The sequence below is a fragment of the Phyllobates terribilis genome, unplaced genomic scaffold (assembly GCF_046119375.1).
Source record: "Phyllobates terribilis strain yellow unplaced genomic scaffold, ASM4611937v1 Scaffold_7__3_contigs__length_470593459, whole genome shotgun sequence".
NCBI lineage: Eukaryota > Metazoa > Chordata > Amphibia > Anura > Dendrobatidae > Phyllobates > Phyllobates terribilis.
Window position 1 is genome coordinate 75,910,953 of NW_027362767.1, and position 15,927 is coordinate 75,926,879.

The 15,927-nt window shown below is 42.8% G+C and overlaps 1 protein-coding gene across 1 annotated transcript in view; it reads left to right on the forward strand.

The window, feature by feature from the left end:
• The first annotated feature begins 6,143 nt into the window (after positions 1-6,143).
• Positions 6,144-15,927, forward strand: part of HEATR4 (HEAT repeat containing 4) — a 36,927-nt gene continuing 27,143 nt past the window's right edge. Inside the window, exons 1-5 of the mRNA XM_073638800.1 lie at positions 6,144-6,338; positions 7,939-8,601; positions 8,672-8,859; positions 10,016-10,156; positions 11,106-11,327. Of these exons, the coding sequence (XP_073494901.1) occupies positions 7,955-8,601; positions 8,672-8,859; positions 10,016-10,156; positions 11,106-11,327 (1,198 nt within the window). The 5' untranslated portion in view covers positions 6,144-6,338; positions 7,939-7,954. The remainder of the gene's footprint in view (positions 6,339-7,938; positions 8,602-8,671; positions 8,860-10,015; positions 10,157-11,105; positions 11,328-15,927) is intronic.

The window sequence follows — 15,927 nt, forward strand, 5'->3', positions numbered from 1 at the left end:
TGTACACTGCTAGCATGGCTGCTAATAACAGGAATTCTCCGCAGACAAGCGCCAGCCACAGGGCAACATCACCGAACAGCGCAAATCTAAGGAACAGGAAAAGGGGCACCCCAACTGTAGCCAGCATTCCGTGCCCACCCCGAAATAGTGCCTCTAGTGTAGCCCCTCAGTGTTTCCACCCACACAGTATGATGCCCACACAGTATGATGCCCCCACAGTGTCCTTCCACATAGTATGATGCACCCACAGTGTCCTTCCACATAGTATGATGCCCCCACAGTGTCCTTCCACATACTATAATGTCCCCACAGTGTCCTTCCACATAGTATAATGCTCCTACAGTGTCCCTCCACACAGCATGATGCCCCCACTTTGCCCCTCCACACAGCATGATGCCCCCACTTTGCCCCTCCACACAGTATGATGCCCCCACAGTGTCCTTCCACACAGTATGATGCCCCCACAGTGTCCTTCCACATAGTATAATGCTCCCACAGTGTCCTTCCACACAGTATGATGCCCCCACAGTGTCCTTCCACATACTATAATGTCCCCACAGTGTCCTTCCACATAGTATAATGCTCCTACAGTGTCCCTCCACACAGCATGATGCCCCCACTTTGCCCCTCCACACAGTATGATGCCCCCACTTTGCCCCTCCACACAGTATGATGCCCCCACTTTGCCCCTCCACACAGTATGATGCCCCCACAGTGCTCCTCTACACGGTATGATGCCCCCACAGTGCTCCCCCACACAGTATGATGCCCCCACAGTGCTCCTCCACGATGTATGATGCCCCCACTGTGCCCCTCCACGCAGTATGATACCTCGCACTGTGCCCCACCACACAGTATGATGCCCCCACTGTGCCCCTCAACACAGTATAATGCCCCCACTGTGCCCCTCCACACAGTATGATGCCCCCACTGTGCCCCTCCACACAGTATGATGTCCCCACTGTGTTCCACCACACAGTATGATGCCCCCACTGTGCTCCTCCATACAGTATGATGCCCCCACAGTGCCCCTCCACACAGTATGATGCCCCCACTTTGCCCCTCCACACAGTATGATGCCCCCACAGTGCTCCCCCACACGGTATGATGCCCCCACAGTGCTCCCCCACACAGTATGATGCCCCCACTGTGCCCCTCCACACAGTATGATGTCCCCACTGTGTCCCACCACACAGTATGAGACCCCCACTGTGTTCCACCACACAGTATGATGCCCCCACTGTGCTCCATACAGTATGATGCCCCCACAGTGCCCCTCCACACAGTATGATGCCCCCACTTTGCCCCTCCACACAGTATGATGCCCCCACAGTGCTCCTCCACACGGTATGATGCCCCCACAGTGCTCCCCCACGCAGTATGATGCCCCCACAGTGCTCCTCCACGCAGTATGATGTCCCCACTGTGTCCCACCACACAGTATGAGACCCCCACTGTGTTCCACCACACAGTATGATGCCCCCACTGTGCTCCATACAGTATGATGCCCCCACAGTGCCCCTCCACACAGTATGATGCCCCCACTTTGCCCCTCCACACAGTATGATGCCCCCACAGTGCTCCTCCACACGGTGTGATGCCCCCACAGTGCTCCCCCACGCAGTATGATGCCCCCACAGTGCTCCTCCACGCAGTATGATGCCCCACTCTGCCCCTCCACGCAGTATGATACCTCGCACTGTGCCCCACCACACAGTATGATGCCCCCACTGTGCCCCTCCACACAGTATGATGTCCCCACTGTGTCCCACCACACAGTATGATACCCCCACTGTGTTCCACCACACAGTATGATGCCCCCACTGTGCCTCTCCATACTGTATAATGCTCCCACTGTGCCCCTCCACACAGTATGATGCCCCCACTGTGTCCCACCTCACTGTATGATGCCCCCACTGTGCCCCTCCACACAGTATGATGCCCCCACTGTGCCCCTCCACACAGTATGATGCCCCCACTGTGCCCCTCCACACAGTATGCTGCCCCCACACACAGTATTATGCCCCCACAGCGCTCCTTGCACAGTTCATTCTCTCACAACCAAAGTGGACACAGACAGAAGAGGCCTCTGTGCAAGATCAATGTAGCTCATCACAATGCACAGAACTGGCCCCCTTACCTCTTGGGCCCCTGTGCGTCTCCCCAGGCTGCTCTAATGGTATGTTCTCCACTGCCCCATATTGCCTACACTCAAAATTATGCCCCCAGTGCATTTTCCCACAAATAATGGTGCTCCCACACACTATGGTGCCACCACTGTGCGCTCATACATTATGATGCATGAAAGCGCCCCCCTCATGCATTATAATGGCACCATAGTCCTCCTTATACATTTTGGTGCCCTCATACATCTTCATGCCTACAAGAGACCCTCATACATTTTGGTGTCCCCACTGCGCTCCTCAAACATTTTTATGCCTCTACAGTGCCCCTCATACATTATAAATCCCCACAGTGCCCCTCAGACATTATAAATCCCCGCAGTGTCCCTCATAAATTATAAATGCCCCTCATACATTATAAATCCCACACAGCACCCCTCATACATTATAAATCCCCCACAGTGCCCCAATACATTATGAATTCCCCACAATGACCATCAGACATTATAAATCCCCCACAGTGCCACTCAGACATTATAAATCCCCCATAGTGCCCCTCAGACAATATAAATCCCCCACAATGACCCTCAGACATTATAAATTCCCCATAGTGCCCCTCAGACATTATAAATCCCCCACAGTACCCCCATACATAAATCCCCCACAGTGCTCCTCAGACATTATACAGGTGCAGCTCACTAAATTAGAATATCGTCAAAAAGTTAATTTATTTCAATTCTTCAACACAAAAAGTGAAACTCGTATATTATATAGAGTCATTACAAACAGAGTGATCTATTTCAAGTGTTTATTTCTGTTAATGTTGATGATTATGGCTTACAGCCAATGACAACACAAAAGTCATTATCTCAATAAATTAGAATACTTTATAACAACAGCTTGAAAAATGTTTTTTAAAATCTGAAATGTTGGCCTACTGAAATGTATGTTCAGTAAATGCACTCAATACTTGGTCGCGGCTCCTTTTGCATCAATTACTGCATCAGTGCTGCGTGGCATGGAGGCGATCAGCCTGTGGCACTGCTGAGGTGTTATGGAAGCCCAGGTTGCTTTGATAGTAGCCTTCAGCTCGTCTGCATTGTTGGGTCTGGTGTCTCTCATCTTCCTCTTGACAATACCCCATAGATTCTCTATAATAGATTCTCTATGGGGTTAAGGTCAGGCGAGTTTGCTGCCAATCGAGCACAGTGATACTGTTGTGTGTAAACCAGGTATTGGTACTTTTGGCAGTGTGGACAGGGGCCAAGTCTTGCTGGAGAATGAAATTTCCATCTCCAAAAAGCTTGTCGGCAGAGGGAAGCATGAAGTGCTGTAAAATTTCCTGGTAGACGGCTGCGCTGACTTTGGTCTTGATAAAACACAGTGGACCTACACCAGCAGATGACATGGCTCCCCAAACCATCACTGATTGTAGAAACTTCACACTAGACCTCCAGCAGCTTGGATTGTGGCCTCTCCACTCTTCCTCCAGACTCTGGGACCTTGTGGAGTGTGTCAATGACTGCCTTCTGGACATCTGTCAAGTCAGCAGTCTTCCCCATGATTGTGGAGCCTGCTGAAACAGACTAAGGGACCTTTTTAAAAGCTTAGGAAGCCTTTGCAGGTGTTTTTTGTTAATTATTTTAATTTACTGAGATAATGACTTTTGTGTTTTCATTGGCTGTAAGCCATAATCATCAACATTAACAGAAATAAACACTTGAAATAGATCACTGTTTGTAATGACTCTATATAATATGAGTTTCACTTTTTCTATTGAAGAACTGAAACAAATTAACTTTTTGATGATATTCTAATTTAGTGAGATGCACCTCTATATCCTTCCTTTCAGATCCAGGAAACCTCCAAACACTCCTGGTTTTGCACGAGACCCGTCTGCTCTACCAGGAATCTTGGTCCATTATATCCGTAATACACAAGGAGATGATTTCATGAGAGGACTTCTGGGGTGGCTGAGCAGTCCCCAAAAACATCAGTCCTCTACCATACCCAAGAATTCCCCCTGAAGATCAATCAGCCATCATAGTCATTGGGTTATTTGCAAATTCCACCACTTTTAGTAAATGTAATGTTCGTTCAATAGGCATCTGGGGAGCACGTAGATTTTATAATATTTTATAAATTATTATATTATATTTTATAAGGACAAATATAGGCAATGCTGCAGGAGCGAAAAAATATAGGGGCAATGACTTCCCTTGGAATTTTAAGGGGAAGGGGGTTCAGCTTTGACATATACACGTATATATACATATTTACATTCATATAAAGCAACCTACGCACAAAGTTGATACATTCTATTCTGCATTATCTTATACAACCCCTGGCAAAAATTATGGAATCACCGGGCTCGGAGGATGTTCATTCAGTTGTTTAATGTTGTTGAAAAAAGCAAATCACAGACATGGCACAAAACTAAAGTCATTTCAAATGGCAACTTTAGGGCTTTAAGAAACACTAAAAGAAATCAAGATTAAAAATGTGGTACTCAGTAAGGGTAATTTTTTCAGACCAAGCAGAGGGAAAAAAAAATATGGAATCACTCAATTCTGAGGAAAAAAATATGGAATCATGAAAAACAAACACACAAAAGAACACTCCAATACATCACTAGTAATTTGTTGCACCACCTCTGACTTTAATAACAGCTTGCAGTCTCTGAGGCAGGGACTTAATGAGTGACAAACAGTACTCTTCATCAATCTGGCTCCAACTTTCTCTGATTGCTGTTGCCAGATCAGCTTTGCAGGTTGGAGCCTTGTCATGGACCATTTTCTTCAACTTCCACCAAAGATTTTCAATTGGATTGAGATCCGGACTATTTGCAGGGCATGACATTGACCTTATGTGTCTTCTTTCAAGGAATGTTTTCACAGTTTTTGCTCTATGGCAGGATGCATTATCATCTTGAAAAATGATGTCATCATCCCCAAACATCCTTTCAATTGACGGGATAAGAAAACTGTCCAAAATATCAATGCAAACTTGGGCATTTATTGAAGATGTAATGACAGCCATCTCCCTAGTGCCTTTACCTGACATGCAGCCCCATATCATCAATGACTGTGGAAATTTGCATGTTCTCTTCATGCAGTCATCTTTATAAATCTCATTGGAACGGCACCAAACAAAAGTTCCAGCATCATCACCTTGCCCAATGCAGATTCGCGATTCATCACTGAATATGACTTTCATCCAGTCATCCACAGTCCACGATTGCTTTTCCTTAGCCCATTGTAACCTTGTTTTTTTCTGTTTAGGTGTTAATGATGGCTTATGTTTAGCTTTTCTGCATGTAAATCCCATTTCCTTTAGGCGGTTTCTTACAGTTCGGTCACAGACATTGACTCCAGTTTCCTCCCATTCGTTCCTCATTTGTTTTGTTGTGCATTTTCTGTTTTGGAGTCATATTGCTTTAAGTTTCCAGTCTTGACGCTTTGATGTCTTCCTTGGTCTACCAGTAGGTTTGCCTTTAACAACCTTCCCATGTTGTTTGTATTTGGACCCGATTTTAGACACAGCTGACTGAACAACCAACATCTATTGCAACATTGCGTGATGATTTACCTTCTTTTAAGAGTTTGATAATCCTCTCCTTTGTTTCAATTGACATCTCTCATGTAGGAGCCATGATTCATGTCAGTCCACTTGGTGCAACAGCTCTCCAAGGTGTGATCACTCCTTTTTAGATGCAGACTAACAAGCAGATCTAATTTGATGCAGGTGTTAGTTTTGGAATTGAAAATTTACAGGGTGATTACATAATTGTTTCCTCAGAATTGAGTGATTCCATAATTTTTTCCCTCTGCTTGGTCTGAAAAAAATTACCCTTACTGAGTACCACATTTTTAATCTTGATTTCTTTTAGTGTTTCTTAAAGCCCTAAAGTTGCCATTTGAAATGACTTTAGTTTTGTGCCATGTCTGTGATCTGCTTTTTTTCAACAACATTAAAGAACTGAATGAACATCATCCGAGCCCGGTGATTCTATAATTTTTGACAGGGGTTGTAGTATTAGTAAATATTTCCCAGCAGCAAAAAAAAAGAAAGAATGTAAAGTGCAGGATCAGCAGCACAATGACGGACATTCTTGGACACGTTGCTTAGCACTGCTGTGCACAACACTGATCTGGCTGCCACTTTGCAGGAGCCGAGTGATCGCAATCTCATCTTTGGAGATTAGTTCTGTTTCGGGTAAATATATTTTATCTTTGATCTATATTATTTTCTTTAGAGAATGTTTACATTGCAATCTGCAGACTTTAATATAGCGTGTACGGTATTTATACCAAAAAATGTTAAGAGTTTAAATAAATTCTAAATATTTACATATAACTCCAATATGTCACGATATCATTCAATACCCACTAGACAGGGTGCTGAGATATGGATGGGTTTCTTGTCTGGTGGGGATTTTATACTGTGAAGATGCTTTATCTTAAAGGGGTTTTCCAGTATTAAGGAACAAATTCAGCTATACTCTTCATCCTCAGGTCCTGTGCAGCCTCTTCACCGCTGCCTCTAATCATTGTTGACAGGCTGCAGCAGTGAGGTGGCCACTGCAGCCAATCTCTGGGCTCAGTGGTCTTGCTAATAAACCACTGAGTCTAGTCATTGCAGCAGTGGTCATGTGCACTGAGGGTTAGTATAGTTGAGTTTTTGTTTTTTTTTACACTGGAGATGGCTATGAAAGATAGCGAATTAAAGGGGTTATCAACTATTCAGACAATCCCTTCTCAATCCGTATGTTTGCTCCCAGTAAAATAATAACACCTATACTCACCTCCGGTGCCGACATCGTTTCATCTCTCCTGGGGCTCACATGACATTGTTACGTCACACGATCCCTGCAGCCGATCAACAACGGCTTCCTCGCCTTCTGACATATCACATTCATCCAGAGGAAATGAGATGTATGGGATTTGTTCGAAAGAGGAGAGAGTTAAGCAGCCTCAGGGATTGCGTGACATAACAATGTCAAGCGAACCCTGGGAGTGACCATGCACACACTGCTGGAATGGCGCCGGCACCGGAGGTGATTATAAGTCTTATTATTTTACTGAGGGCAAACATAGATTGAGAAGGGATTGTCTGAGTAGTGGACAACCCTTTTAATAACAAAAAAACATTTAAAGGGAAACTAAACTTTGAAAATGTTTTTATTATAGTCGCCAATCACAAATTTTGAACCGTGAAGGGTCCGGTTCATGAGACCCACTCTGATCGCAGAGATGAAAGATGTGAAACAATCTATGCTCATGTACACATCTCCGAGGATCAGCTGATCACTTCTTCCCCATTCATTCACCCTTTCTTTGGGGACCCCCTCTGATCGTTAAATCAAAGGGACAGAAGCAATCAGATGATCCTTGAATTTTAAGCAGAGCTGTGTACATACTCATAGATTGTTTTTTTTGTCTTCTTTTATACCACTTCAAACTTTTTTTCCTTTTAAGTTTAATTTACTATTTTTTATAACATTAGAAAGTTATGCTTTTCTTTTTCAAAAACAGTGCCGCTCGTGACCATGAGTTGTGTCTGGTGCTGCAACTAAGTTCAATGCTAGTTAAAGAGATTGAGCAGCAATAATAAGTGCAGACAATCTTAATTAAAGGGGTTGTCCAAGAGAAAAAAAAACAGAAGTTGATGTTAGAAAAATGTTACAAAAATAATAACAAAAAAACCCACACTGTCGTATTCCACTTTTGCTTAATAGAAAAAAAATCTATTGCAGACTGCATGATCCAGTAGCTCAAACATTATTGTTTTTCTTATTTTTATTTTTATGTAAAAGATATCTAATCCTTGTGATGGAGCTACCTACACTTTACTGTGAACAGAACATATTCTCTAAAGAACCATATGAAAAGATTGGAAAATTCAAGATACCGATGAGTGGATTTCCACCTCCTCTGTCATCCCCTGTCACTGATTTCCACCCATGGAATCAACATTCCTTAAAATGTCAGGAAAATTACATCCAGAACTTAGCTAGCGATCTTCTTTTTTCTAAAGAGGTGATAAAGGATCGAGGTCTGGCCAGTCTCTCTTACCAAGAGTGGAATTCGAAGGATGTGTATGATGCCTCGAATGTAATTCCGCAAAAAGGAATGAGAACCATCTTAAGGATACGACCAAAGCAACACAAGTTACAAACAGAACACCACCGTGTAAGTTGTGTTGAAACATTTGTTCCCTCCAAAAAACTAAAAGCAAAAAGTTGCATCAACTTTGGAAACAGTCAGTGGAGGAAACCTGAACACGATGAACGAAGAGATGCCAAGGAAAGGCTCTCCAAGAACTATGGATCGGGTACATCCACTGAGACTATCAATGACGATCACACGACTGAAGAAGATTTCATGACCTGTAAAGAACTAAAGAACTATAAAGTAGAGGATCATAAGGATATTACAGAAGAGCGTAAACCAGGGACGCTTCTTCCAGTCTTTTACAAGTAAGCTGGTAAACATCGTCATGTTCTGTATTCCACATTTACAATCTCTAACGATGACCTTCTCCTATAGGATTCCAGGTTATTTACCACCTCAAAAACAAGTGCAGGAAGTTGGCGGCAAAAACAAGACCGCAGAAACTTTATCCATTAAGCATTTTGAATTGGCACCACCCTTGAGACTTCAGGATCTGATGAATCCCAAGGTTGGAAAGTATGTCTATGCCACAGAAAATGATTTTGAGAGAGAACTTTACTCAGGTATTGTGTTCCAGTTAGGTCGAATAATTGTCACCTTTGGAGAAAAACCTAGAGGTTGTGTGATGTCAAAATTCCACCTTAGTCAATTTTTAGGCTATCTTCACAATATTTTTAACCACATTTTCGAGACTCCCATCATGGGGTTCTGTAATAAAGACCCAAAAATTGGGATTTAACTGCAACCCCCGACGGAGACATTCACTACAATGGAGCAGGCACAATTACTTTACACTCCCATTGGCCATGTCTGTATTTTTAGGCGTACACAAAATCATGACCTTCCACGGATGTCGCCTACATGAGTGAGATTTCACAGATGCTATCATATAATTTCTCTTGATGTATCCCTTTACTGTTCCCAAACAGTGACCACCACAGATGCACCATATAGTGTCTGCCACTGGTGCCCTCAGTGCGCCAGGCAAATGTTCACCTTTACTGTGCCACCCAAAGAATTCCCTGTGAAATTCATTTTTTAATCCAGCTGATCAAATAAGCTGAATGGGATAAAAAATGTAGAAATTATTGTTGTTTTTTTGGAGATGTAGAGTGAAACAAAATAGCTTTACTAGAGCAAAGGTACACTTGGAAGTAGAGAGAGTCGTGTAAATCGATCCGCCTTCGGTCCATTGGCCAAGTCAGTAGTCTCTGGCTGCTGGACACAAGGCTTGTGAATCTCTTACCTTCCAGGATCCCTGGCACAGCTTTTGGTTAGCCGGGTTGGCATGATGTTATCATTGCGGAATGATACACAGACGGCGTCACACTGGCCCGGCTAATCAAAGATTGTGCTAAGGATTCTGGAAGGTAAGGGGTTTGCAAGCCTTTTGGCCAAAGACTACTGATCTGTCTGATTGACCGGGGTCTCGAAAATTAAATCACCCATCTCTACTTGGAAGGTATAATATATTAGAACTGATGAGAGGCTCTGGCGGAACATTTACCTGTGATTTCCGTTGGGTGCAGTACTGTCATAGAGGAGTATTCACTGTCTGCCACCTAGACGCTAGATATTGGTGCGCTTGGTGACTTGGGTTTATTCCAGGTCTCAATGACAACTAGTTGTGCTGATTTCCAACTTGTATAATGTTAGTATGTAAAAGATTTACGAAATAGATAAAGTTTTCAGAAACTAACATTTTATTCTACATTATAGGCATGAGTAAAATTATGCACCAGCAAGAACCAAAGCAGAAGAACTGCATTGTCATGGATAGCAACGGCAGATATGAGAAACATGTACAGCCATCGGTGCCCAGATCTTACAAAGAATGGATGTCTTCTGATGGACAGGCAGGTCAGTGCATTAACACCCAGCCATACTCGGAGGAGTCTGAAAAGAAATTAGTTAGGACCCACACTAGTGCCAGGCAAACCTGGGCAGATTTTAGGCATGGAGGCATGTTTGACAAGTTCGAGGTGAATAGTCCGGAGGTCATTACCAAAGATTGTTCTCAGACATGACATGAAACTGGGATCCTCCTTTGGGCATTCTTGTTGAAGCAAGGATCAAGTGTAGCATTGTGCCCCCGGGGGCTTGTGAATAGATTGGGCACAAACAAGCCACTTTTATTTTGGCCAAGGCAGTCAACTGTACGTTGGCTTGTCCAAGGACTACATTCACTTACTTGATCAACTAGACGCATTCCCATTTTGGACATATATGGCATGCCCAACCCTAGTACCCACACCTATCTTTAACATGAAGCGGTGGGCATGACTAGCTCTCTCCATTTACTCATATGGATTCAGAACATAATAAGCGTTCTCGGGAATTTTCGGAGCTTCTCTAAAAGTGAATGGAGAGAACCGTGCCTACAAGGAGGAGCTCTCAAGATAGTTGTATATCAAGGACCCGCATCTATCAAACATTTTCAACATATCCTGCCTGAGATTAGTTTTTGTGACTCTAAAATGTAATAGCCATGTTTACAGCTGACTCTTCCCATGCTTTCCCGTACCCTTATGGCTCATCGCCCCTCACTCTTCTCTCACCACCCAACATCTTGCCACCAACTCTCCATGGTTGATCCAAAACTCATTCACTGTAAAAAAAAAAATTGCAAATATTCCTGTAAAAAAGAAGGAAAGTATTCTAATGTCCTCCATGAGATCTTGTTAGTTTTGATGTTTACAAAACAAAACTGTTCACGTCATTAGATTATTGTGATGGATACATTTTCTATATTGATTTATATTATTGCAATTTTTGTATCCGTTGTACTTAAACTATATTTTATTATTAGATATTGACCGACCTTTGAGACCTAAGAAAGGAGCACTTCGTTGGGTAGCCCTTCCAACAGTGGTTGGTGATAAGACTGAGAGAAGCCCTAAGAAATCTGAGACATCAGCAAAAGTGCCTATCCCCAGTGAAAGCTGGAGTAAGGAAACCGAGCCTGGACCATTAACTAAGGCGCGAGCTCTGCACAATATTGTGACTGAGTGGAGAAGTGCCTGGTTGTTGAGTGAGTATACAGTCAGTATATAATGCTGGATCCTATCTTGTGCTATTGAGCTATAAGAATTTATATTAGCACACCGCCGAGTTTGTACTAACTTTACTTTTCATGTGCAAAGTTTACGGATATTCTAAAACATCCAGTTATTCCGGGAAGAACTTACTTTTGAGCCTTGAATTCTAAGTCTTCACAGCTTAAAGGGAAGCTACCCTTAAAAGCAGTTTATTTGTGTTTCATGTATTTTTCTACTAGTTTTTGACATTTTATTTTAATTTTTCAAATATTGCGATCTGTATTAGAAAAAAAAAAAAAAAATTAGTAATCCTGCAATTTTCACAGTGGCAGTTTTTATTAGTTGTTTTTAGTCATACTGTAAAGCGCTGTGGAATTAATGGCTCTATATAAGTGAGTAAAATAAATAAATACTTCATGGCTTTTCAGGAAGCGCTTACAGCAGTTTCGTTATCATAAGAGGCTGGATTACAATGGCAGGTAACACCTCTATACACAGATTATAACACAGGATCCACAAATCAGAAAAAGTGATGTCACAGCTCACCTCCTCCTCCTGTACAACGACTGATAACACCTCTATATATAGCAGATAACACAGGTTCCACCATTCACAATAGGTGATGTCACAGCTCACCTCCTCCTCCTCCTCCTGTACCATGACTGATAACTCTATATTACAATGGCAGGTAACACCTCTATACACAGATTATAACACAGGATCCACAAATCAGAAAAAGTGATGTCACAGCTCACCTCCTCCTGTACAATGACAGATATCACCTCTATATACAGTAGATAACACAGGATCCACCATTCACAATAGGTGATGTCACAGCTCACCTCCTCCTTCTGTACAATGACTGATAACTCTATATACAGTAAATAACACAGGATCAACCAGTCACAGTAGGTGACGTCACAGCTCACCTCCTCCTGTACAATGACAGATATCACCTCTGTATACAGTAGATAACACAGGATCCACCATTCACAATAGGCGTGTCACAGCTGCCCCCTCTCTCCTCACAATGTCAATTGCACATGCACATTAGATGCTTCAATATAAAAAATAGGGCTGGGGTCTGATAATTTCTTGATAAAGTACATATGAATTTCCTGAAAGAAAAGGAAATATGAATCTGGAATATTCCAAGTGATCAGTGTGAAAATTACAAGATTTCTATTTAATATTTGTAATACAGATTGAATATGGGAAAAAAAAATTTGCAATTTTTTTTTTTACCAAAAACCTGATTTAAACAATAGATAATTTCCTGATGACACATTTGCTTTAATGGAAATGTGTAATTTAAAAAAGCTAATTGACTAGGCAGAGCTTAGGTTCTGACTTTATGAAATCACTCCTGACACAGTAATGAGAGCCCTTAAAACTGCAGTCTCCAGAGATTAAAGGGGATGTTCATTATTCTGAAAAAAGTCTGCAGTCACTGCAGGTGATGCATTCGATTTAAAGATCAGACAACCCCTTTAAATCGAATGCATCACCTACATTTTTTACTAATCGAAAATAGATATAATTTTATGTAATTTTTCATACATGATTATGTGGGCGGCCATCTTTTATAAGGCGCTGTTAGCAGCTTTTAGAAATATCTTTTAGCAACTACATGGAGCATAGACAGCAATAGGCAGGATCTGACTTAATGACTTCTGTAGTAGAGTGCTGTGAGCATGCTCAGTGATCTGTGCAGACAGTGTCGGACTGGATTGGCAAAGGTCCACCAGTAACATTGACCTTGTGGGCCCCACTTTTCACCTGCATGCAAATATTACACTACCCTCGTTCACAAATGTATCTATATCTCGATATAATAATAAACTGGGTAGTTTGGTTAATGAATATGCTGCTTTTTTCGGTACAGAGTGAATCAAGTGAATTATGCCAAGTACTGCCCATACAGTGGGGTTGAGGGACCATATCTGCACTAAGGCCCAGCGGGGGATTCACCTGTTCTCTAATCTGCCCGAAGATTTCCTCCATTATAACTTTATGCTGAAAACATATAACTCTGCGCTTCACCTCTCCAAACAAATCTACTTTAACAACCTCATAATTTCACTTTTCAATAATCCTAGACGACTCTTTGACACGTTTCATTCTCTCCTCAATCAAACAGCACAGACCCCGATCACCGACCTCAGCGCTGACGATCTGGCCAATTATTTCAAAGAAAAAATTTACCATATCCGACATTAAATTTTCTCCCAATCCCCAAACGTTATGCATGCTCTCCCCCGCCACATTGTATCTTGCTCACTTTCTGACTTTGAACCAGTCACGGAAGATGAAGTGATCAGGCTCCTTGCATCTTCTCGCCCTACCACCTGCACCAGTGACCCTATTCCCTCACATCTCCTTCAGTCCCTTGCTCCAGCTGTCACCACTCACCTAACTAAAATTTTCCCTCTTCTTTTAAACATGCCAGCATACATCCATTACTTAAAAAGCCATCCTTTGACCAGAACTGCATGGCCAACTATAGACCTGTTTCCAATCTTCCCTTTATCTCTAAACTCCTGGAACGCCTGGTCCATTCCCGTCTAATCCGCTATCTCTCAGACAACTCTCTTCTTGACCCTTTACAATCTGGTTTCCGCTCTTACATTCTACTGAAACTGCCCTCACTAAAGTCTCTAATGATCTACTAACAGCTAAATCTAATGGTCACTACTCCCTGCTGATTCTCCTGGATCTCTCTGCAGCATTCGACACTGTGGATCACCAGCTCCTCCTCACTATGCTCCGCACTATTGGCCTCAAGGACACTGTTCTCTCCTGGTTCTCCTCTTATCTCTCTGACCGCTCCTTCTCTGTGTCTTTTGCCGGCTCCTCCTCCTCCCTACTTCCCCTTACTGTCTGGGTTCCTCAAGGATCAGTCCTAGGCCCCCTTCTTTTCTCCTTATACACCGCTCCTATTGGACAAACAATCAGCAGATTCGGTTTTCAGTACCATCTCTATGCTGATGACACCCAATTATACACCTCTGCTCTGGACATCACCCCTACATTATTACAAAAGACCAATGATTGTCTTTCTGCTCTGTCTAACATTATGTCCTCCCTCTGTCTAAAACTGAATCTGTCAAAAACTGTACTACTCGTATTTCCTCCCTCCACTAACCTACCTGTGCCCGATATTGCCATCTCCGTTTGTGGCTCAACCATTACTCCCCAGCTACAAGCCCGCTGTCTTGGGGTAATTTTTGATTCAGATCTTTCTTTCACTCCTCACATCAAATCACTCGCTCGTTCATGTCATCTACACCTCAAAAACATCTCAAGAATCAGGACTTTTCTCCCCTTTGACTCGGCAAAAACTCTTACTGTCGCTCTTATTCATTCCTGTCTGGACTACTGCAACTCTCTACTTATCGGTCTCCCTCTTACTAAACTCTCCCCTCTCCAATCCATCCTGAACGCAGCAGCCAGGATCATATTCCTCGCCAACCGCTACACCGATGCCTCTTCCCTGTGCCAGTCATTGCATTGGTTACCCATCCAATATAGAGTTCAATTTAAACTTATCACGCTTATCCACAAAGCGCTCCATGCTTCAGCATCCCCCTACATCTCCTCCCTTGTCTCAGTCTATGACCCTACACGTGCCCTCCGTTCTGCCAGTGACTTAAAACTAAAATCCTCCATAATCCAAACTTCTCACTCCCGTCTCCAAGATTTCTCGCATGCTGCGCCAATTCTTTGGAATGCACTACCCAGGACAGTTCGATTAATTCCCAATACCCACAGTTTCAAGCGGACCCTAAAAACCCATTTCTTTAGACTGGCGTATCACCTAAACACACTGTCCATCCCAGTTGTCTGTCCCAGTTTTCCCTCATATTAAAATCTTCTTCAATTTCAGGTTCACACCAACCATGCACATAATAGCCTCGGTCAGGACTGCACACATACTGGCAGGCGACCAGTCCATGTATTATTATTTATCCTATTCAGTATATCAAGGCTGCATTATACAATATATGTTCATTCTACCTTTTGTGTCTCCCCCATTTCCTCATAGACTGTAAGCTTGCGAGCAGGGCCCTCACTCCTTCGATATGTGATATGCTTATTCTGTATTGTCTGTATAAGTCCCCCCTAAAATTTGTAAAGTGCTGCGGAATATGTTGGCGCTATAAAAATAAAAATTATTATTATTATTCCCATACGGGCCAGTCCGAGCCTGTGTGCAGAGGTCATTGTGCAGGGAGAGGGAAGAACTGACCCGGAACCATCACCCAGTGTGAATAGTGGACAGGAAGATATCAATTCCTTGTTTAATGACCTTTCTGATATTAATACCCAGCTAACCCGTGCAAATGCTCTTTCATCTACCGTGTAACACTGGGCTTAAGCCGTTGGGTGAAACAAAACATTTTTAATTGCCACAAGGCTTTTTCGACAGCTGCCATTTTCCCACCTCATCTTAAAAGTAGAATTGCCCTTAGCTTCTTTAATGGAATTATCTCACTTAGAAAATGTCTGTCCTTTCAATTTACTTAAATAGGATGGTGCTGCAATACCAGAAACAGCCTATGGGCAGACGTGGCGCTGTTTGTGAAAATAAGA